At 37.8% G+C, this 24377-nt stretch overlaps 1 protein-coding gene across 1 annotated transcript in view; it reads right to left on the reverse strand.

The window, feature by feature from the left end:
- The window catches only part of SHB (SH2 domain containing adaptor protein B), a 168839-nt gene that overhangs the window by 85787 nt on the left and 58675 nt on the right, over nt 1-24377 (reverse strand). The window contains exon 2 of the mRNA XM_032214469.1: nt 18219-18336. Within this exon, the coding sequence (XP_032070360.1) occupies nt 18219-18336 (118 nt within the window). The remainder of the gene's footprint in view (nt 1-18218; nt 18337-24377) is intronic.

Below are 24377 nucleotides of genomic sequence, written 5' to 3' on the forward strand. Positions count from 1 at the left end.
TCAATAAACTCAGCAGGATTTAAGTACATAGTAAGAGAAAGACTTAGCCTGTAACAATACTGTATATTTATTTTCTTCATTATTTTAAAGCATTATACCTGTGCAAATCCCAATTTACCCTCATGGTTTCAACCTGGCCTTGCACAGGAAATCTTCCAGCTAAATTGATATAAAAATCCTCTCAATGAAGTATAGTGAATAGAGCTTTTAGAAGGCTCCAGTCAAAAGACTGACCAGTTAGTTTAAGCCATTAAATGAATATAAATTGTATATGTACACACGTTTGTGTGTGTGTGAATATATGTATGTTTGTGTGTGTGTATACACACACCTACACACTAACTTTCTTGAATGTAACTAAGTAGAATACCACATTTAATTACCAGAAAAAGCAACATGCTTTAATAAAAATATTAAGTACATAGTAGTGTTCTGGATTTCATTCATGGACCTGGTAGCCCAGCAGTCTGTTTTCATACTGGCCAACTAAATACACAAGGAAGCTCACTTGTCTTTCAGCAGATGATTAGATTATCTTGCCTTGGCATCTCAGCCAAGTAATGCTAGTGTTTTCATCTTCATGACTGAAATATAATAAGGATATTGAACATGAAAACACTACCAGGATTCTCCCAAGAGGTACCCCCCTCCACAGGTTGCATATATTCCTAAATGAAATGTCAGAACCTTCTTTATCATACCTTTTGAGTAGTATGGAAGGCTCTATCCTAAAAAGTAGGAGAAAATGTGTGGGGTCAAGACAAAACCATCTCTGAACATTCTTATTGTACTTAAAATTGAAGTAAACAAATTAAATATGATGGCCATGATTATTCCCCATGTATTTAATATTGTTTCAATTCTTTATATTAAAATATTACATCTCATTGATAACTTCTGAAGAGGCCCTTGAGACCTTCTCCAGGAGTGGTTCTAGGGTTTTAAGAGTAATTTAGCCCCCCACCTCCAAAGCATGAAATATCAGGCATTTTAAAACAATAATTTAGTTCTGTAAATGAAGCTGAAACAAAAATATGCACAAATGTCTCATAACATTCATTGTAATTAACTTAATGCAAATGGTATATATTATAGAAACATTACACTGTCAATATACGCTTATGAATCATGAGCAAAAATAAACATGTTATCTCTATTTAGAAAATTTCTAAAATATTAAAAGTGTGAAATAAATATACTACATATAGTAAGAAATCATGGTAGGGCCATAGAGATAAGAAGGCCTGGAAAAAACCCAGAAAAATTGGGAAAAAAATAGTCCATAACAGATAAATGTTGGTTTATTAGATGAGTAAAGGGAGATATCTTTTAAATCTCATCTAACATCTACTGACATCTTTAGTAGTATTAATTCATTAAAATAATCCATTATTTAGCAGTATATTATATATCTGTCTTATATTCAATAGTTCTTATCTTCATTGAAACTCAGTTTTGGTATTCTTCATTAATTTTTGGTTTTTCAATTCTAAAGTGCTGTCCATTTTAGGACAAGAGGATAATTGAAAAGTGTTAATGATTCTGTAACAATTTTTGACATAAAATTACAGAGTAGAAATCTTTAATGAAAGATTTATTGATTGAGTATACACTAGTCAATGTTGACTCTTAGCAACCATATAGTCAGACCTTCTCCAAAAGGATCTGTCCCCAATCTGGCCCTTCAGATCCTCCCGTGGTATGCCAATCACTGCTGCAAATGAGTTCATCTACTTTGCTGCTACTATAGTTGTCCTTGTTTTTCCTTGCACTTTTTCAAACATCAAGGCCTTTCCATAATCAATGAAGTGCATAGTGATCTATTATCTATTGGTATTCTTTGACTTTTTCAATTAAACATGGTGCAATAATAATGCAAGATACAATAATGTATCTTGTTCTTTAGCTTTTTCTAAAACCAGTTTGAACATCTAGCATTTCCTTTTCTATGCAGTGCTCTAATCTCTTTTGGATGTTCCCAAGCATTATTTTGCTAGCTTGTGAATTTAAGATTATTGTAAAATAATTTGTACAGTGTGTTAAATCTCTTTATTTGGTATTCATATGTAGACTGATCTCTTCCAATCTACTGACTACTGTGTCAGTCTCCAGATTGGTTGGCAATTTGTTTTTGTTACTCTTCTTTAATTGACTTGGAACTTGCATCTGAACAGTCTATGATCTTCCGTAATCTATCCATTCCACACTGCAGAATCCTTCACTGTATTAGGGTTTCCCATGATGTTTCTTACATACTATATTTCTACATTAATTCAGTCTTTTCCTGCATGGCAACTAGGTCTCCAAAGGTCTTTAATGTCATGTCAAATACAGGAGTATTTACCATTGCCTTCTCCCACACAGTATGAAAATATACTTTGCTGTTGTCATTAAAATGATTGTAGACCTTCAGCATCCTCTGATATTGCTGCTACCCAAGATATTTTTAGCTGGGAATCTGGAATGACCTTCACACCTTTGGTGATCCTATTGGGAGAACATCCTCTTGGTGTCCACTTCTGGCATTCTTTGCTCTTTCCTGCCAGGAAACCTCCTGCATAATGAGACAGCCCAACCGGACTTGAGGAGTTTAAAATTTATAAGGCTATGTTATTTATCTAGATAACTTATGGGAGTTGTATTATAGCAGCAGCAATGACTCAATGATTCTCATTCTAGATCAATATGTGGTTACCCGTGCTTCTTTCTCTCCTACAGCCAAGCTGCCACCTCAGTGAATTATTCACTGGACAGAAAAGGACGAAACATATTATGGGGCTTTGGACCCATCATTCTCTTTCCCAAATAAGAAATCTAAAAATTCCCCAACTCCAAAGCATCTTCTATGGGTTTCAGGGACTCCATATAAACTGCAGCCTTAGCTGTTCTACATCTTTAGAAATCTTAAGCAGGTATTAATTCAATGCACATTTTAATTTCTGTCTGTAGATTTGGAAGAAATCAATAGAATAGAATGACAGAGTTGGAAGGGACCTTGGATGTCTTCTAGTACAATCCCCTGCTCAGGCAGGAAACCCTATACTATTTCAGACAAATGCTTGTCCAATCTCTTCTTAAAAACTTCTAGTGTTGGAACATTCACAATTTCTGGAGGCAAGTTGTTCTATGCATTAACTGTTCTAACTCTCAGGAAATTTCTTAGTTTTAGGATGCTTTTCTCATTGATTAGTGTCCATCCATTGCTTCTTTTAGCCTCCAGTCTACTAATCATTTTGGTTGCTGTACTCTGTACTCTTTCTAGAGTCTCAACATCATTTTCACATTGTGGCTACTGGATGCAATGTTCCAACTGTGGTCTTACCAAGGCATTATAAAGTGGCATTAACACTTCACGTTATCTTGATTCTACCCCTCTATATAACAGCTCTACCCCTTTTCATAGTGTGTGTAAATTCCTGCGCAATGCATCCTTGTTGGTGAAAAGATAGAGTAAAGGCTTCTGTATTTCCCTTTTCTGCTTGTCTAAAATGAACCATTACAGTTTCTTTTAGTTTTTGTTAACTTTTACGGCATTAACCTTTTGAGCTGACAAGGACAGTTGCATTTCCATTAGGTGACTATATAAATGGGACACCCTGCCACTGTCTCCCTCTCTACCCTGTGATTCAGGCAAATCTAATTAAAATAAGTAAGGTCTATTTGTATGGAAACGGCCTTTGAGTTATTACCACCACAATGCTACCACAATAAAAGGTGAAGGTAATTAAAAAAAGGAAGGAAGGAAGGAATCATATTGCTTAATAGTCTTTGCGTTTCACAATAGCTCAAACATAATCAAGTTGAAATGCATTTCTCTCACTTAGTCTCTAATTCTAAGAATTCTGCATTTCTAATATATGAAAAAGGAAACTTTAGAAAGGGCAAGGATTGTGACAACCAATTGTGCACAGCTTTTGTTTCTTGTCACATCAATTCAGCTTAGTTCTGTAACTTAATATGAGGGAACAAATTATACTGAATAGTTAGGCTAAGACCCATCAAGTTGATATTTAAACGCGCCAAAGCAACTGGGTGGAATAATGTCATTGTTTATTTTATACTTCTCAAGTAAAAAAATATATCGAAACATTAGAACCTAACCAATCCTTTGAGCAAACATCTCAAAACTATGATAGTAAACAGAGTTTCTCTATACAGGAAAGTGTATCTTTGAATATCAGAAGCTGTGCATTTTACAAAACATTTTACAAAGCTGTTTAAGTCTGATTTTTATTTATTTTTCAATGTTCAAAAATTAGGCTAATGCCACTCGGAATGACGCTGAGTGGCTTAACATAAAAAGAGAGGGAAGAAACCCACTCAAAGAATAGGTCATCTGGTGAGAACCACAGCCAACTCTCTCTCCAACCATAGAGATAAAAACTGACAAAAGGATTCCTCCCAATCACCCTAATCAAAGGCACGTGGGGAGAAAGTGTCATGCTATTTGTGCTATTTTGAAGATCAGTAAGGCAAGGTTCATGTACTTCTCCAAGGGGGTGCAGAGGACAGGTGCCATAGTAGCCTCTCAACTCTTACTTCCGGGATCCACAAGCAACATAAATTCTTCCAGTAGCTTGAAACATTATAGTAGTCTTTTAATGCTGGCCTTGCTCAGCACTTTTATCTTTGACTAGAGCTAGTGATTGTGATTCTTTCCTGCCTTCCTCCACGGTTTCTGACTTAATAAATTTTCTGCATTCATATAATACATCAAATTATAAATTAATGAAACAGGCTTATCTGCATAATACAGTGAATTGTAAAATAATCTCAAACGTTATATTTAAAGAATCTTCACTTGTTTGTGCAAATGTATCCATGAAAAGCACCTTCACATAGGTATGAGCACTAGTTGAAAATCATGTTAACTTGGTTTGAAGATCTGAACTCTTGTTTTCAGTCATTTTATTTGAAAACAGGTAAATCTTTTTTTGATAGTTGTGGGTATTTTTTGTTTTTGCAACATTGAAGCTGATTAACAATATTTCTTCCATTGGTGGAATGTTTCTTTGCCTCCCACCTTTGGACTGAAGTAAGCCATTTTGTTTCAACACAACCACTCAAAAAATAAGGATAGAAATAAAAAATATAATACAAAGCAACAGCTCAGCATTTGCAGGCTGACTCTCTTATTAAAGAGAAGACTTATGGTACTCCTACTTTACTTCTCCTTAGCCACAAGTGGAAGGAAGTATAAAGTCATATTATTAGTGAAAACTCATGATCAAGCATAGTTTTATTTTAAAGTAGAATTCTTGGATCCTGTGTTATTGCTTAGAATGTATCTGCCTCTTTCCCCCATTTTACCATGCAATCATGGTCAAAGATATCAGGAAAATAAAGATATTGATTGACAAACTACTGATATTTCAATAATGTTGGCATGGTCATCAGGCTCTTTTTTTATTATTCTTTTTCCCCTCAGACCAACAAAGCTTCCCTCCACAACAGCATGGGTACATTAGGAAAAATGTTTAAAATTCATTATATTTCCTTTTTTCAGTGAGCCAGATGGTGCAGAAATTTTGGGTTCTTTCTGATACATAGCAGCCCTGGATCAGATAACAGCAGAACACACATTTTATATCTTCCTATGGGACTATTGTAAGGACCACTGGCAAATTAATGATGATTTCAGCTTTTCAAACCACACTGAGTGGCAGGTCATTTGCAAACATTTTGGAGAATTGGGAAGTAATAGTGTGAAAAAACCTGAAAATGCCTAAAATCTTCCATGAACCCAGCCATGCAGATAAAACAAAGTACAACTATTTCTAAGCCTAGAAGAAACAGACATCAAATATGGAATATTTCAATATTCCCATTTTCTGCCAATACAAATCTTCACTGTAATTACTTTCTTATCATTAATCCATTTGTGCATTTTGAAACCTGCAAGGGAAAATTAGCAGGTGGCACAATGGTAAAGAAACTACGGCATTTTGCCTATTATTATTATTATTATTGTACAATTGTATCACAGCGGCCAGTTGTTTCGCCGGATTTGGCATTGGTTACTAGTCGGGCCCCACCCAGGGGCCTAGGACGTCGTAACGTATTTTCGTAATATGCGTGCAGATCCAAGCAGTGTGGCTTTTTGCATTTGACTGATGGTGATTTTGTCAATTTTTAACTGTTTTAAATGTAATTCCAGTGCTTTTGGAATAGCACCCAGTGTGCCAATTACCACTGGAATTACCACTGCTGGTTTGTGCCATAGTCGTTGAATTTCGATTTTTAAGTCCTGGTATCTTGCGATTTTTTCATGTTCCTTCTCGGCGACCCTGCTATCACCTGGTATTGCGATGTCTATGATTGTGACCTTATTTTTCTCAACCAGTGTGATGTCTGGTGTATTATGCACCAGTATTTTGTCGGTTTGTATACGGAAATCCCACAAGATCTTGACCATCTGATTTTCGGTGACTTTTTCAGGCTGATGTTCCCACCAGTTTGTTGCTGTTTTAATATTATAATTTTTGCACAAATTCCAATGGATCATTTGTGCTACTGAATTGTGCCGCAATTTATAATCAGTCTGCGTGATTTTTTTACAGCAGCTGAGTATGTGATCAGCAGTTTCATCAGCTTCTTTGCAAAGTCTGCATTTGGCATCATCAGAGGATTTTTCGATTTTGGCCTTAATGGCATTTGTGCGGATAGCTTGTTCTTGCGCAGCCAGGATTAGTGACTCTGTTTCTTTCTTTAATGTACCTGTTTTTAACCATAACCAAGTTTGTTCACTGTCCACTTTATCTTTTATTTTTTCCAGAAATTGACCATGCAGTGCTTTGTTCTGCCAACTCTCCATTCTTGATTTTATCACATCTTTTCTGTATTCTTGTTTTGTCTGTTGGGCCTTCAGTAGATTTTTGTTCTTTACTTCGATTAATAGATGTTCTTGGGTGTCTTTTAAATAATCAGCCAGTGCATGTTTTTCTTCTTCAAATGTTTGCTTCACTTGTAATAATCCTCTGCCACCTGATTTTCGGGGCAGATATAGTCTATCAGTATCACCACGTGGATGTAAACTGTAGTGCATTGTCATTAGTTTCCTGGTTTTTCGGTCCAAAAGGTCCAAATCAGCTTGTGTCCAGTTAACTATGCCAGCTGTGTATCTTATAACTGGTATTGCCCAGGTATTTATGGCCTTGATTGTATTTCTACCATTCAATTTAGATTTCAAAATTTTCCTAACTCTGTTGGTGTACTCTCGCCTGACAATAGTTTTTACTTCTCCATGCTTGATGTTATCCAACTGCAGAATGCCTAAGTATTTGTAGGCTTCATTTTCTTTGCATTTAATTAGTTGGCCATTGGGCATTTCAATTCCCTCAGATGCAGTGATTTTGCCCCTTTTTATGGATACAGTGGCGCATTTTTCCATGCCAAACTGCATTGAAATATCGGTGCTGAATACTCGGACTGTATTTGTCAATGATTGGATTTCTATTTCTGACTTTCCATAGAGTTTCAAATCATCCATATATAGTAAATGCGAAATTTTTTCAGCTTTTTTGGCTGTTTGGTAGCCTAATTTCATTTTTCTTAAGATTACTGATAGTGGGATCATTGCGATGATGAAGAGAAGAGGTGAAAGTGAATCACCCTGGAAAATTCCTCGCTTGATATTAACCATTCCGTAGCTCTCATTCCCTACTGCCAACTCAGTTCTCCATTGTTTCATTGCCTTTTCAGTAAAGGATGTAATATTTTTGCTAATGCCAGTTGTTTCTAAGCATTTTATGATCCAACTATGTGGCAGTGAGTCAAATGCCTTTTTGTAATCAATCCAGACCATATTCAAGTTCGTTTTTCTGTTCTTACAATTTTCTAATATCATTTTATCAATTAGAAGCTGATCTTTTGTGCCCCTGCTCCTTCTTTTGTTGCCTTTTTGCTCTACTGGCAAGATGTTGTTTGTTTCCAAATAATCCATCATGTTATCTGCAATAATGCCTGTGAGTAATTTGAAGGTTGTTGGTAAGCATGTTATTGGTCTATAGTTTTCAGGTGTTGTTCCTTTAGTTGGATCTTTCTGAATCAAGTATGTTTTTCCAGTTATCAACCATTCATCAATTTGGCACTTTTGTAAAATTTCATTCAGTTGCCTGGCCAATATTGCATGTAAACTGGTCAGATATTTGAGCCAGAAACCATGTAATTGGTCCTTTCCAGGTGATGTCCAATTCTTTACCTTTTTAACTCGATTTTTGATCATCTCAGTTGTTATTTCTAATACTTGCATTTGTTTGTTGCCAATGCTTTTCTCAAAGTCATGTATCCACTTTGCTTCCTTGTTGTAGTCCTTTGCATTTTCCCACAATTCTTTCCAGAATTCAACTGTGGCCTGCTTTTCTGGTTTTTCACTTTTGGTGTCACCATTCACATTAAGACTTTGATAAAAACGCCGTTGGTCTGATTGAAATTGCTGATTTTGTTTATATTGGATGATTCGTGCCTCATATCTTTCAATTTTTCTAGCTGTTGCTGTTATCTGCTGTTTTACAATCTCTACAGCTTCATTGATGTTTCTTGTATCCAATCTATATCTTCTGATTAGCCGATCTATGATTTTGTTGTTTTTAAGCCGTTGCTCATGCATGTTCTTTAAGTTACTAGCATCTGCCCTTAATTTTTTGATTTTTTGTTCTAGACGGATTTTCCACTTTGGCTTTGATGCTTTTTCTGTTGTGTGACTAGGTATTTTAATTTTAATGCCTAGTTCATTAGTGACTATTACAGCTGCGCTGTACATTAACTGGTTTGTTTCCAAGATGGATCCCGGTTCAATTGTTGAAAACACTGCATTAACCATTTTCATGATAGGGGCCAAAATTTTCTTAGGCACAGTTTTTAGTGATGGTAAACGTTGCCTTTCCTCATTAAGCAGAAAATGCTCCATGATCTTATCTTTCAATTCTTTTTGTTTTTGAGTTAGTTCATCAGTTGGTTCAGTGATAACTGGTTCTAGTGGTGGTGATGTTATTTCCTCCCTGAGAGCTTCTTCTGGGAGTTCTACTATAGTGTCTTTAGTTGTGTCTTGAATATCAGTTATTTCCGCTTGTGATATTGTTTTTTGGGTTTTGCAATTTGCCTGAATTTCCTCATGTTCAACTTCACTAAACACTTTATTCCGTATAATAAATCGCCTTTGATCTGCTAGTCGTTGTTCACTAACATTTGAATCTGGATATTGTTGTTTCCATAATTCATACATTCGCTTTAAATATCCTCTTTTTTCTGGCTCTGAGTTGTAGTAACAGGCCATTATGGCACGGTTTTCATCTGCACTATATTTTTGTCGTTTTGTTGGCTGGTCCACTTGTAGCCCACTTGTTGATGGATGTCCAGGGACCCCAACATCCGCCGCGGCCCTTGTTAACCCGCGCGACGACCGATGCGGTATGGAATTCTTATTCGTTTTTTCCACCATATTGTATGGGTTGGCGGGGGGTTTTTTACGGGACCAGATGCCAACCTGATCCCAACCTTCCTCCTTTCTCATCCGGGCTTGGGACCGGCAACGGCGGAGTTATTATTATTATTATTATTATTATTATTATTATTTCTGGAGACTATTTTAAAGTTTACTTTCTTGTATCTGATGGCTGCTTCTGTCTGCTCTTGTTTTTTGATCTGAAGCAGCCCTACAGATGGAATATCCAGGGAGCCTGGACACTGTTGGATGGCTGGCTGTACAAAGACCAAAACTTTCACAAATATCCATTGGCCATCTTGGAATTAAAACAAATTCATGAGAATTTAGCAAATATATATTTCTCATTTTGAAGGACAGGAGAAGAATGACGAGCAATTTTAATTTGACACCAACCAAATTAAACTGGCAAAAAACACTCTCAGGTTGAAGAACTCTAGATGTTTTGAACCAAAACCTCTTCACAGAGAATATACAATGACTAGTTGGGCGATTATAGTTTTAAATCAACACGTTTGCTAATCCCCCAGCTAAGGAAAACTGTCTTAAAATTCCTCTACACAGCTCTAGTCAGAAGAAAGTGAGTGGCCATTGTAAGCCAGTTAGTGCACAGCTAGTCAATTTTCTTTTTTTGCAGAGGTGATGCAAAAATCCACAGCTAAAAATCCAGGAGACACCTGTGCAGATTAAGGGTTTTGCAAGGAGTGAGTCACAGGAACCTAAAACATCTGAGGTTGCCATAAAGCTTGACATTGCATGTTCAGACAAAAAACTAGTTACAAAAGGAGCTGGCACCTAAAGGTTCGCCTCAAGTACTTGCAGGATCCTGGGAAGGTGAATTCTCCTGGACTCCCAGGCTGTTTCAAATATAGTTCCTGAAAGAAAACTGCAATCAGAAGGCAACTGAATTATTGCTAGCTCCTTTTGTAACTAGTTTTTTGTATTATTGTATTATTTACGGTCAAAGCCCTGCTTCTGTAAACAAGGATGACCACACTGCTGGTATCATGCAGATGATTATGAAACTGCTGGTTGCTTCCAAAGAATCTTGTCTTATGAGACCAAGAGTACTGATTTATATAACCACTATCAGTCCTCTATTAACAATGCTATTTTCTGATATATGAATACAATATAAGAGAGGCCTTAAGGTGGTTCTGCCCTATCCCCCCCCCCACCCAACTTGGTCAAATACAGATAGTCCTCTACTTACAACCACAGCTGGGACCAGATGTTTCACTGCTAAACAAAAGGGTTGCTATTTGCATCACACCCTATTTTACTTCTTTTTTTGCCAGAGCTATTAAGTAAAACACAGCAGTTAGGTGGATTATGCGGTCATTAAGGAAATCTTATTTCCCCTGTTGCCTTTGCTTGTTTGAAGCCATCTGAGAAGGTTGCAGATGGTGATCACATGAACAAATACATGTCGGTTGACAAATGCTCAAATTTTGATCATGTGAGCCTGGGGATGCTGTGGCAGTCATAAGTGTGAGGACTGTTTGTAAGTCACCTTTTTCAGTGCCATTGTGACTTTGAACACTCACTAAATGAATGGTTGCAAGTCCAAGAATACATTTATTATCTTATTTAATCCAGAGATACTAAAGTCAATTGTGGCTTTAGCGGGTTCTCTATTAATCAAACTAGGATGGAAATATAGTTCCCAAAAGTTACAGGGCAAGCTAATATACCAATTGTAAGTGCTAATGCTTCGCATTTCCATGAGGAGTTCGTATACTTTAGTGGATAAGGTGCTGGACTAGCAGGAGACTCAATTCTTGTCCACCTTCAGCCATGGAAACTCACTGGATTAATTTGCACCAGTTATTCACAAGTCAGTCCAGTCAATCTTACAGATTTGCTGTTGCTATAGGGAAAATAGGAGGAAGCACTACAAATGCTGGCATTAAGCTCCTGAATGAAAGCCAAGATAAAAATCATTCACTCAATTAAACAAACAAACAAACAAACAAACAAACACTCGTCCCTAGTTTTGAAGACTATATCAAGTCTTGGGCAGCCTTAACTAGCCATAAAGTACAAGATTCCTAAACTCAGCCCTTGATGGAGGCACCTTCCTTTTCACAGACAAATTCCCCAATTTTCCTGGATGTGTGTTACATACCAAACCTGAAAAACAGGAAACCAGTCCTGTCTGGACAAGATCTATAGCAAGTTTGTAGGATATAACCTGGAAGCAAATAAAAATTTCAGTTCAAAAGTGGTTCCAGTTTGAATTACTATATTGAAGGGAAAATCCCAGAATTATTACTAACATCAGAAGATAGGCTGGAGCTTCACTTTCTCAGTGTTGAGAACTGGCATGATAGAATACTTAAAGAAGAGTAAACTACAAATTCCTTGACTGAAGTTTTATCCAGTCTCAGGTTCACTAGTTATTCAGAGGTAAAGTATGATTCCCTCTCCCTTACACCATTCTTATTCTAGAAATAATACTGGCCCATTTGATAAGGTTGACACAAAAACACTGAAATAAACACATCAGTTCCTCCGAATATTTAAGGAACTGCATCTTATAAAAATATCAATCAGAACAGTTCATCAAAGCTTTCACATATTTCTATAATTCATAGAAAATTATTGTGAATTACCATATTACATGTTCCTCTAAAAACAAAATCATATGTAAACTTTGTTGACCTCCTTTCCAACTTATTATATACTTCTTTTTTTTTTAAAAAAATACAGTATTTAATTTGACTGTCTGAACCCTGTAAAAGCCATAAAAATTACCAGGTTTTTTTTTGCTACACCGGCCTTGTGCCCCAAATTACAAAGACAGGCTCCTTTAACATAAAGCCAAACAGTAAGAGGCTATTTAAAAGGGGGGAAATGGCAATTAAAAGGACGAGGCAGCTTTCTCAAGGACAAGACAAGTCCTGCAACAGAATGTAGTTACAAGCAGGAAAGAAGAGGAGATATAACAAATTGCAGTGGAAAATTAATTACACAGATTAGCACAGATAAGGATGAGGCAGCATTCACCCAGGTCATGAAACTCATCTAGGGAGCATATAGATGGGAGGAGATGATGAGATATACAAAGGTCGGAACAGACAAAAAAGTGTTTGACACCCAGCTGCAATGTGAGAGGGCCTCATTATGAATTCTAGATACCTCTGAGATCAAAATTTAATCCAAAATGCTTCCAGATTTGCCTTTCTCCTGAAATGTAATAACCTTTTACCTGCAGATCTTATGGAAATGAAGGACTGCAGCACTTCAGCTAGCTGGGAAGGATTTCCTTTCCTGGAAGCTGGTGGAGATTCCTCTGCTAGCAAATACAGAGACGAATAAGTCCATCTGTCTGCTTTGTGAAGCACGCTGAGATGCTTACAAACATTTCTGGTGCTATTCTCTGTACTTCCAAAGAGAGGAATATTTTGGGAAGAAGAGATATTCAAAGGCTTAGTCCTAAACAGATTCCTGAGATGTTTTGCTCACAGATTTTCTGCCACAATTCATCATATTGTGTAATGGCTACTGAAGCCCAATCATATTTTAAGCATTTCATTAATAATAAATGTAGCAATTTTACATCTGGACATTTAGCGAGAGGACTGTAATTCTTCCCTTTTCATGGATGTTCTATCTCCCTGAAGACTGAACAAAGATCCCATGATACAATCTAAGCTAATATCCCATTGTTGGCAGGGCTGGAGAAATGCATTAGAAGACTTTTGAAAGTGCTGTATCCATTAAACTTTGCATCCTCAGGGGAAAAACTAAAAGCAAATCTGGAATAAAGTAAAGAGCATAAATTTAGCAAGAATAGGATTGCTGAACACATTTAGAGAGCTAAAGTCCAAGGAGATTTTTTTTTGTCATCTTAACTAAAGATTAGCTGGCCACAATAAGACAAATGAAAAATCTGTTTTATTGTTCTGCCCCACTGCTCAAGCTAATAATAAAAATAATCTTAACAAGACCATTGCCTAAGTGCTGCTGTGACATAATTAAACAGCAGGCTGTCTAGCTATAGAGAAATCAATAGAGGCATTAGCATCATTTTTTTTCCCTTTTCTACGTTGTTTTTATTCTTGCTTTGCGCACACAATTATGTTTTGGGTGAATATTCTCTTGCAAAATTTTATGCATTTAAATGTTACTACTTTTACTGAAATAAAAAAATAGTTTGTTATACAGGTGTCACAGACAATTGTTCCAAGTTTAACTGCATGAGAGAAGAAAGGGAAGGATAGATAGATAGACAGACAGACAGACACTTTCATACATACATACATACATACATACATACATACATACATACATAATGTAGATAAATTAATATACTGTAGATAGATAGATAAATAGGCAGGTAGGTAGGTAGGTAGGTCGGCAGGTAGATAGAGTAGGTAGGTAGGTAGGTAGGTAATTTCCTTCTCCCATATAGTAGAATATATACACAGATACTTGCCCTAAAATGTGCTACCCTTCTCGGGGTTCCTTCCAACATTACAACTTCAGATAAAGTATCCTGGGCATAAGCAACTACTGAAAAAAGTTCTAGTTACAGCTTCTGATGTTGGCTTCATAGGAACTAAACACATTAAAAGAGATGGTTATACTCGAGAAACTTTCACCAGTATCAAAATTCTATTTGTAACCACAGGATGGAAAGAAAACCCATGTATATTCTTCATTCCATCTAAGAAATTTAATGAATAAGGCCATTAAAAAGAGAGAGAAGCACAATAAGTAATAAAGTGAAATGTCTGAAAATGCCATTTAAATGTGTGACTCTCAAATAACACATATAGTGAAGTGAATGTGATGTACAGATTTGTCTCCAAGCAAGCTCTAAACTGTTCCATTGAAATAGTTTCTTTTTTTTCCATATAAAAATAACCTTGATAAGGAATCTCAAAAACCAGCAGGTTGAAAAGATCATGAGATCTTACGGCAATATTGTATGTTTTGGAAATTAGTGTTTTATGTATAGAATGATTTATATGCAATCTAAGCCAGCAAATTTGCTCCAACTCCACCCCAGTAGATCCAGCCGAGACACAAGGAGAAGACTTGGCAAACCATCTCTGGGTTGAGTTTCAGGAAGTTGCCTCTGGGGATGTGGACAAGGCTATGCGAGCTGTGAGTGCCTCCACCTGCATACTGGACCCGTGTCCCTCCTGGCTGGTTGCCAACAGCAGTGAGGTGACACGAGGCTGGATCCAGGCGGTTGTTACCGCTTCTCTTCGGGAGGGGTACTTTCCCACCGCACTCAAGACAGCGGTGGTAAGACCCCTCCTGAAGAAACCGTCTCTGGATCCAGCTGTTCTTAATAACTATCGTCCAGTCTCCAACCTCCCCTTTGTAGGGAAGGTTGTTGAGAAGGTGGTGGCTCTCCAGCTTCAGCGTACCTTGGAGGAAGCTAACTATCTTGACCCCTTCCAGTCTGGCTTCAGACCCGGTTACAGCACAGAAACCGCTTTGGTCGCATTGACCGATGATCTCTGGAGAGCTAGGGATGGAGGCCATGCTTCCATCCTAGTTCTCCTTGACCTCTCAGCGGCTTTCGATACCATCGACCATGGTATCCTTCTGCGACGACTGCGGGAGATAGGGGTGGGCGGCACTGTCTTGCAGTGGTTCTCCTCCTATCTCTCGGACAGGTCGCAGTCGGTGTTGGTGGGGGGGCAGAGATCGTCCCTGAGACCCCTAACTTATGGGGTGCCACAGGGGTCGGTCTTATCCCCCCTACTATTTAACATTTACATGAAACCGCTGGGCGAGATCATCCGAAGGCACGGGATAAAATACCACCAATATGCGGACGATACACAGTTGTATCTGTCCGCCCAGTGCCAACTCAATGAAGCGGTGGATGTGATGAACTGGGGTCTGGAAGCCGTTAAAGACTGGATGAGAGCAAACAAGCTGATACTCAACCCAGACAAGACCGAGTGGCTGTTGTGTTTCCCTCCCAAAAATTTGACCAACATACCATCACTCAGGCTGGGGGGACAAAACTTACACCCCTCAGAAAGGGCCCGCAACTTGGGAGTCCTCCTGGACCCACAGCTAACTTTTGACCACCATCTCTCAGCTGTGACCAGGGGGGCATTTGCCCAGGTTTGCCTGGTGCGCCAGTTGCGGCCCTACCTGAATCGGGAGGCCCTCACAACAGTCACTCGAGCCCTTGTGATCTCCAGGCTGGAATACTGTAATGTGCTCTACATGGGGCTGCCCTTGAAGAGCATCCGAAGACTTCAGCTAGTCCAGAATGCGGCCGCGCGAGTGATCGTGGGCGCACCACGGTTCGCCCACATAACACCGATCCTCCGTGAGCTGCACTGGCTACCTGTTGATCTCCGGGTGCACTTCAAGGTCCTTCTCAACACCTATAAAGCGCTCCATGGTAGTGGATCTGGATATTTGAGAGACCGCCTTCTGCCAATTACCTCCCTGCGTCCCATCAGATCGCATAGAGTTGGCCTCCTCCGTATTCCATCCGCCAGTCAGTGCCGACTGGCGACTACTCGGAGGAGAGCCTTCTCTGTTGCGGCTCCGACACTATGGAACAATCTCCCCGTGGAGATTCGTACCCTCACCACCGTCCAGGCCTTCCGCACAGCCCTCAAGAACTGGCTAGCCCGTCAGGCCTGGGGATAATCTTATTTTTGCCCCTCCCGAATGCTGAGTGAATGTTGAGTTTTACTGTCTAATTTATTTTTGTGCACATTTCCTTTGTATTGTCCTACACTCCCCTTCCTTTTTGATTGTAAGCCGCCCTGAGTCCCCTCAGGGAAAAGGGCGGCCTATAAATGTCTAATAAATCCAAATCCAAATCCAAACTCAACTTTCCACTGTTATAACCCTAAGGAATTTTAGAAGTGTCTTCAAATATGGAGAAGAATGATGCACATAAGATTAAAGGGCTGTCAAGAATATAAATCAGCCAAGGAGATATGCAATGATGCAGTATCTGAAACTGCCTTTTGGCTTTATTTACTACTATCATGATGGGCTATAGATGTAAATATTAGTTCTATCCCTTAAAAAAAAATCTTTAAATCCATCATGATTCACTAACATTCTGAAGTGTTGCTCTTCCTTTACATGAATAAATGAATTCAGGTTTGCTTTATTTTTTTTACTTTTGATAAAAACAGGTCAGTGAGGTTGTATTGTGTTGTTCTCTCTTTTATTTAACGGGACATTCCCTTTCAAGAAAACTGTAGAAGATAGCAAGATAGGTGTCTACATATGGTCTCATCTTCCACAGAACATGAGAAATTTCTATCTGTAAACATGGAGCAGCTTGAGCTCCATTGTATCTTTACCACTTCTCCTTCCAGGCACTTTGATCAAATATGAAAGATTAACTGAATAAATAGGCTTTTAATAAAATAGCACAGTTCTAAATATTTTCTTTAGGTTGTTTAATATTCCTTTCTAATGATCCTGCAGTGTAGAACTGATTACACTGCCATGAACAATGTTAATTATAAATTGTTGTGCTTAACAGAAGTTTCCCAGTTTTTGCATCTTAAGCAAACTAAATGTACATATTGACAGGGCAGCTACAAGAGACCACGGAATCTACTGAAAAGAACAACCTGACACATCAAAACAATACTTGTAAATCCCATATCAAGTTAGCTATTAAAACTCCAGAAAAAAAGAGCATGTACAAGGAAGTAGAATTCTCAGGTTCAAACATCCCTGCTTAAGGCAATTGGAACAGCAACATAAAACACAAAACCATTCAAACCCTTTAATTTTTAAAATGAGCAATACCCATTGAATTAATAGAAATGGGATTTTTTCTTTCTTTTTTAAATTTTTAGGGATCCTGGAAATTGATCTGTTCCTAAACCCTTACCCTCTTGTAGTAACAGCAAAAGGTCTCATTTTAGAAGGGCAGCTAATCCTAATTTATTTTCCAAACAGGGTAAGGTTGGTGCTGCTCTAGAGATGTTAAGGATCCAATTGAAATTTCTTTGCCATGTCTCGGTCAATAAATTTTTAACAAATCATTTGTTCTGGGGAGTTAATGCTCAGGGGCACGACATTATAAGTCCAGAATCTATGCCTGCCCTTTGGGGAATATGTGTACTTTTAATCTTTTAGTGGAAAGTGCAATCGCTCATCAATTACCATGGATTTTTAGAAATGGTTATTCCTTTACACCAAAGAGCCCTACAGCCCTGTATATAAATCAGCTGTGCAGCCAACTTGCCTAAACCTCATAAAATGGCAACAAATTTACAGCTGTTGTCTTGTCTGACATGGTTGTTAATGTACATCATGATTAGCAATGCATCTCTTATGGCTTTTCTTACATTGTGTTTATTATAAATTTCTTATTCAGAGTGATAATTAACATTTGAAGAACAGAAGTTCAAGTCATTAAGTGTCATTATCTGTAACGAATGAAAAGACTCTCTGCATTAGACTTAAAAAAATAAGAACCTATTTGTGGCATCTTAAAAACCACCAAGCAATTAAGACTGCATATATTCACATATACACCACATAGCAAATGCAAAATAAAGACTCCTGAATGGAAGAAAATGGAAGTATTACTTAGAAACATACACTGAAACTCTCCAGATTAATAGGAAAAGCAAAATGAGCATATTGATGTTTGAGAATAATAATTTAATTCACATAAACACTAAACACAGAAGATGCATCAGCCTTAAATCCTACTCTTACCTAACCCTACTCAGAGGTCAGTTGTAGGGAAATAGGACTGATAGAAATGTGGCTTCTACAGCCCTATAAATGCTCTTTGTGACCTCCTTACCTGTCATGATCCTCTGAGCTTCATATGGCTCCATATAGCCAGTGTTTTCTCCTTTGCCCATTTTATTGATTTCACTCTTGGCATCAAATGGGTCTGAATAGTCATCAGCTATTAAAACCTGAAACAGAGGAAAAAGGTAGACTCTTAGCTTTGGGTACTATTTTTAAACAGCCCCTTTCAAGTTATTTAAAACACTTCAAAGCATCACAGATTCAAAGTCGTTCTTTTCCATGATGCAGCTGTCCATTCAAACTTTAAATAGTTTCCCAGAATGTTTAAGTGGTCCTACTGCACCTCCATTAGTATGTACTCCACTGGCAGACAGGAGATCAATTTCTTTGTAGAGTCATCAGTTGTGGAAAAGGGTTTTACTAGTAATGCTTCTAAGCTCTATACTAGGACAACCTCAACCTTTTGGGAGCCAGGGACCAGTTCCATAGGTTTTTCCATGGACCAGGGTGATTGTGGTTTCTTGCGCTGCTTGGATCCTGTGTGTGCATGAATGGTGCTTTGCTCGATTGCACAACCTGGTTACTGGCAGGCTATCAACTGGTACTGGTCCGCAGCCTGGGTATTGGGGTCCCCTGCTCTATACTGTGTTCCTAATATGGGTTGTCCTCGGCTTACAACTGTTTCCTTAATTCACATTTATGATGCCCACAAAACCAGAACGTTATGGTAAGTGTAGCACTCCCAGCTATGGTAAATGATTGCACCTGATGGTCATGTGACACATGACACTTGGCAATAGGTTACATTGTGATCATGTGACTGTGATTCATGATCAGTTTTATGCTGGTTCCTAGCATTTTTTTGCCAGTTTTGGTGAAAACAGCCCATTCAAATGAATAAATTCACACTTACGACTGCCACCATTTGCTTAATGACTGTGACACTTGCTTAAGACCCATGGTATTTGCTTAATAATCACAGCAAAAAAAAGATATTAAAATTATTTTTGGTCATGTGGATGCCTCACCTTACAACCAATTTCCAGTTCCAATTGCAGTCATAAGTCAAGGACTACCTGTAATATTAGGCAAGTCCTATTTGGATGCTTCCACAGAGCTATGAAACATTTTGCTCTGTTTTTGGTTGAACACCACACCCTTTAAGAAATTTACTAGCTATATAGGTGTGTCATAAAAAGCTATCTATGGTTGAATAAAATTAATTAATCCCACGACTTTATTTTATTGTCTTTAAAATAATAAAACTCTGTTGATTTAGGCCATCAAGCTTAATGCCCTGGCCCCTTAGCATTACAGAAAGGAAAGGAATACCCACACTAGAAATGACGACAAATGGAGAAGAGGACATACAAACGGATCTAGTTTTTTACAAAAGCAAAAAATAATAATCTCCAAGTGAGGGGAGCGAAGAACGAAAGGGGGGGGGAGGGAAAGGGAGGGAGACAGAGACAGACAGATAGATATGGAAGAAAATGATTTTACCCCTAATGGCTGATCTCTTCCTCCAGAGGTTCCCCTAACAAAAACATTTCAATAGGCTGTTATGAGAGATGAAATCACTCCAGCATCGAAGACTGATTTTTCAATCCTTACATTTTTCCAACAAATATTTATTTTCAGTATGTGACTGGAATTTCTCAACGGTAAAATTTTTCATGTTGTATTGGATAAAAATTTATCTTTTGACAGAATCAGCTAGTGATCATAGATTGAAAGCGCTGGATTGAAGTTGGAATCAGGAAATAAATTAAATAATGCAAATCTAGGCAGTTGATGGATGAGGGAAAGAAAGAAGGAGGCAATATACAAAGTCACAATACACGAAATCTACTTTTGTGAAAACAATCTAAATTTAAAAATAAGATATTATAAACGATATTTTTTTTATTTTAAAGCTATGTCTGCTAGAGGGAGGAGATATCCTCCTTTTGCCCAATGTCCAGTAACCCTAAAATCACTGCAAAACTCCAGATTTAAAGCATCTTCAATAGATGATTGTCCAACCTCTGTTTGAATACATAAAATGAAAAAAATCCACAACTTATCTGGCAATACCGGTAGATTCCACTCCTCTTACTGTTATACATTTTTTTTCCTAATCACCACCAACAACATGTCTTTCTGTAAAATAATAATAATAATAATCTACCCTTTGGTATTAAAAAGAAAGAAAGATCTTGATCTTCTCCTGTGTGACATCCTTTCAGATATTTGAAAATTGTTACTATAACTGTCTGTGGGGCTCTCTGTTCAGAGATAAATAATCTTAGCTCCTTTAATCCCTCTTTTTAAGATTGACTTTTAAGATTCCAATCATTAAGGTGGCCCTTCTCTGAATCTGAAACAATTTGTCTGAATTGTACTTACAGCGTAGAATAGGAAGTAGTACTTGACCAACAACAACCAAAAAGTGAGTGTAATTATTTCCTTTGATTTAGAAATGATGCTTCTGTTGATGCAATCTAAAATGGCATTTGCCTTTTTTGAAGGAATATATTTATATTCACTTTAGTATCAACTACTATTCCATGTTCTTTTTTATAAATATATTATATTCCATCTATCTCCTCATGTAACACACCAATACAAATGTTGAAGAGTGCAAGACAGAATTGGGATTTCTCTCTCATCACTCTCCTTTTCTAAATAACCACTGTGCCTTCTGAGCACAATTATTTATTTGAATTCTGCATTTATTATTTTTACAAACAATCTGAGGCGGTGAACATATCCACCACATCTTCCTTGTCTATTTTCCTCACAACAGCAACCCTGTGAGATGAGTTGGGCTGTGAGAGAGTAACTGGCCCAAAGTCACCCAGCTGGCTTTCTTGACTAAGGCAAGACTTGAACTCACGATTTCCTCCTTTCTAAGACTGGTGCTTTAGCCATTTAATTATCATGTCATCCAGTCCAGAGCATAAACTGGCTTCTCCATAAGAATATCAAGATACATTTTATGTATTACAAGTAATTCTCAATTTATCATCAAACTGGAACTTCTGTTGCCTGATGAAGTGGTCATTAAGTCAGTCACATTCAATTTTTTGTTGGAATTGTTAAGCAAATAATAGTCTTTAAATGAATCACTTAGTCATTAAGCAAATTTGGCTGATTTTCGCTTGTCAGAAGTCACAAATGGTAATCATATGACCCCAGAATTGTCAAAAATACATAATAGTGCTCAAATTTAGATCACATTGACTATGACGCCACAATGATTATAGGTGCGAGAACTGGTTGCAAGTCACTCTTTTGAGCACTGCCATATGTCTGAATGATCACTAAATGCATAGTTGTAAATAGAGAGCTATCTATACAGAATTTAGAAGCCTTTGAAATATTTTGTGCTTGTTTGAGCTGTCTAAAGTAATTTACTAGATTTAGGATCTGTTTACTTTTTTAATATGTTTATCCATTTTTATCAGCAAAGCCAGAAACAAACCTTACTGAATTATAATTAGTATTGCTTCTTAAATATATTTAGATGGCCTCTAAAATAGCATTTAACTGTACATTAAAAGTACTAATCAAGCTTAGTATTTTATTTAAGTAATAAATTTGAGCCCCGGAATTCTTCATCTTATTGCCCACTGGGTATACTTACTATTTTTATGAATTGTCAATAAATTTGTTTACATGTTAATCTAAGATAATGATTTTTTAACAGTGCTCTATAGTGAAGTTGACAAAATAGTTGAGAGATATGACTTGCAAGTGATCTAAAATGGTTAACTCTAAATTATTCTATAGTAGCAACAAAAAGACATCCCTCTTCATTTTTTTCATTGTTAAAGACCTTGATCTCTATGAATTTGTATATTTAAGCCTTTCCAGTATCAGATTAATGGGACGCAACATGATTTCACTTGCCTGTACTACCACTGTGCAGCTGGCTTTCCCAGGCCCTAGGCATTAGTTTACATCAGATTTGAGGTAACAGGCTGGACGTTTGCCTACATTTCTTCTAGATAATTTCCTCTGAAGACCAATAATTATAACAAAGCTTTGCAACTATCTGCTTTATACCCATCATACAGTAAGGCAAGTACACTATAAAGCAGGTCTACTTATGTTCCACATGAGCTGTCCTGTAACTTACCCAGAATCCCCTATAGTGTACAATGGCATTGAAAAAGATAAACTAGATCCCCCTAACAGATAGGGAGAGAATTCCAGAAAAAGAGAATTCCAGGAAAGCACTGGCTGTGGGAATCTAGCTCTGAAAGGACATTTCTTTCTTTCAGTAGCATGGCCAAGTGTCATATATGAAGGGAGAGTGCAGATTAATAGGAAACAAGAAGTGACTACAGCTGAGCTAGAGAGGCCTTTGTGTGATTAAGCAAAGCAGCTCTTAACATCCTAATATTCTTCAGAGCCCCTCCTTACTCTTACAGGAGGACAATTTCCAGAGTAATTATTGTTTCATCTTCAGGGTTGGGTGTTTTTTTTTTTTTGGACCACTCAAGTGTAAGCCAACTCTGTCCCTCATTTGACATGTAATTTAAGCTGTATTCAAGGGGTTCATTAAATGCAAATTGCTAAAGATGACAAGTGCAAAATGAGGGGGATGCCCCCTTCCTTCTCTTTTTTCTTTCTCTCTCTTCCCCCCCCCACCTCCATCCTCCCACTAAGCATTTGTAATGACTGGCTGATTATTGCCACTTTAACAGTTCACTTAAAGAAAGACTGTCTGCTCTGCTCTAGCTATCTCCTGTCTATGTGGGTCCAAGCTGTAATCAGCAGTGCTGTCAGAGCTGTGTCAAAGGCCGGGTGCTTAGCTCAAAGACAACAGTGTGCATCAGGCAAGAGTAATTTTTCCCCTTAACAACAGCAGGTTTTATCTGCAGAGGCCCTGCAGCTGAAAACACCATCCATTTACTTCCCTGATTGGCTGCTGATAGATAAGTATCTTGGGTGCTCTCCTGCGCCCCCTCCCAGCACAGGGGTGACACCATAATAGCTGCCTTTCTTGGGGTGAGTAAGAAGTCTAAAATGAGGAATGCATTTTTTTAAAAAAAAAAGATCATTCAGCTTTCACATTTGCCAAAAGGGGGGGGGATGAGTAAATTAAACTTATAAAAAAACCCTGTCAAACAGGCTAGTGTTAAATGCTGGTTTTGTTTTAAGGACTTTTCAATCCGGCAGCAGCACATCACAGCTTTGTTCAAACTGGAGACAACCTCCCTCCCCTCCCCAGTAGGCATTGGAATGACAAAAGCCCACAATTCCTAGCCAGGATAAGAATTGGAACTGGGTTGCAAGTGCTGAAATGCTGGAAAAGAAGGCAAGGCGTCATATTTTGAAACACTGATGAAGAAAAGATGATCCTTGTTAGAACTGTATTTTCCCTTCTCTCGACCCATTCCTGTGAAGTAAGCCCTTGCCACTTATTACTTTTTCTCCCGACTGTAACAACGCACTAGTCATTTTATTGTCAATTTAGCAATTCTTCTGCACATGCCTCAAACCTGTCTGCCTTTTTAAATGTTAGGTAACATTTCCCAAATAAAACACCTTTGCATAGGGCAGAGGACAGAGACTTCTCAAAATGTAATTCTGAAGTGGCAGCCACGTCCTGCAGAGGGAATTGTTCATTTTTCATTGTTTGACTACAGAAGCAAAATTCCACGAATCTTAGGTCATTGTCAAATAATGAAATTCAATTGCAAATCAAGTAAACCCATTACTGCTAGATGATAATATTTTTTGTAAATATAAAATGTGACACAAAGTTCAAGAAACTAAACGATGCTTCCCATTTTAATGTGAGAAACCCAGACACAGTGAAAGAGAAAGGTGAAAGTAGTTATACAGAGAGTTTAACAAATACTTGCATTTAGAGATTACGAGATTAAATAATTGGTTGCTGAACTATATGTACCCCTGTGAATGGTAGAGAACAACATGTGTGATTTATATAAAAATATGCCCCCAGCCACCTCTAATATTGAATGAGGGGAAAAAAGCCTCCCTCCTTCCTTTTCTACCAGATAATATCAGGCAAGTGAAAAAGCCAAGCTGCTGTTTACAAGAGACTGTTCTTAAATTCACAGAATATTTGACCACTACTGATTGAGTCAAATAAAGGACTTTCAAGGAACTGGTGAATCCAAACCAAAGCAACATTCACAGAGATACTGAGATTTGTAGGAAGTACCACTCAATGCAACTGGCCTGATGAATA

The sequence above is a fragment of the Thamnophis elegans genome, chromosome 3 (assembly GCF_009769535.1).
Source record: "Thamnophis elegans isolate rThaEle1 chromosome 3, rThaEle1.pri, whole genome shotgun sequence".
Classification (NCBI taxonomy): domain Eukaryota; kingdom Metazoa; phylum Chordata; class Lepidosauria; order Squamata; family Colubridae; genus Thamnophis; species Thamnophis elegans.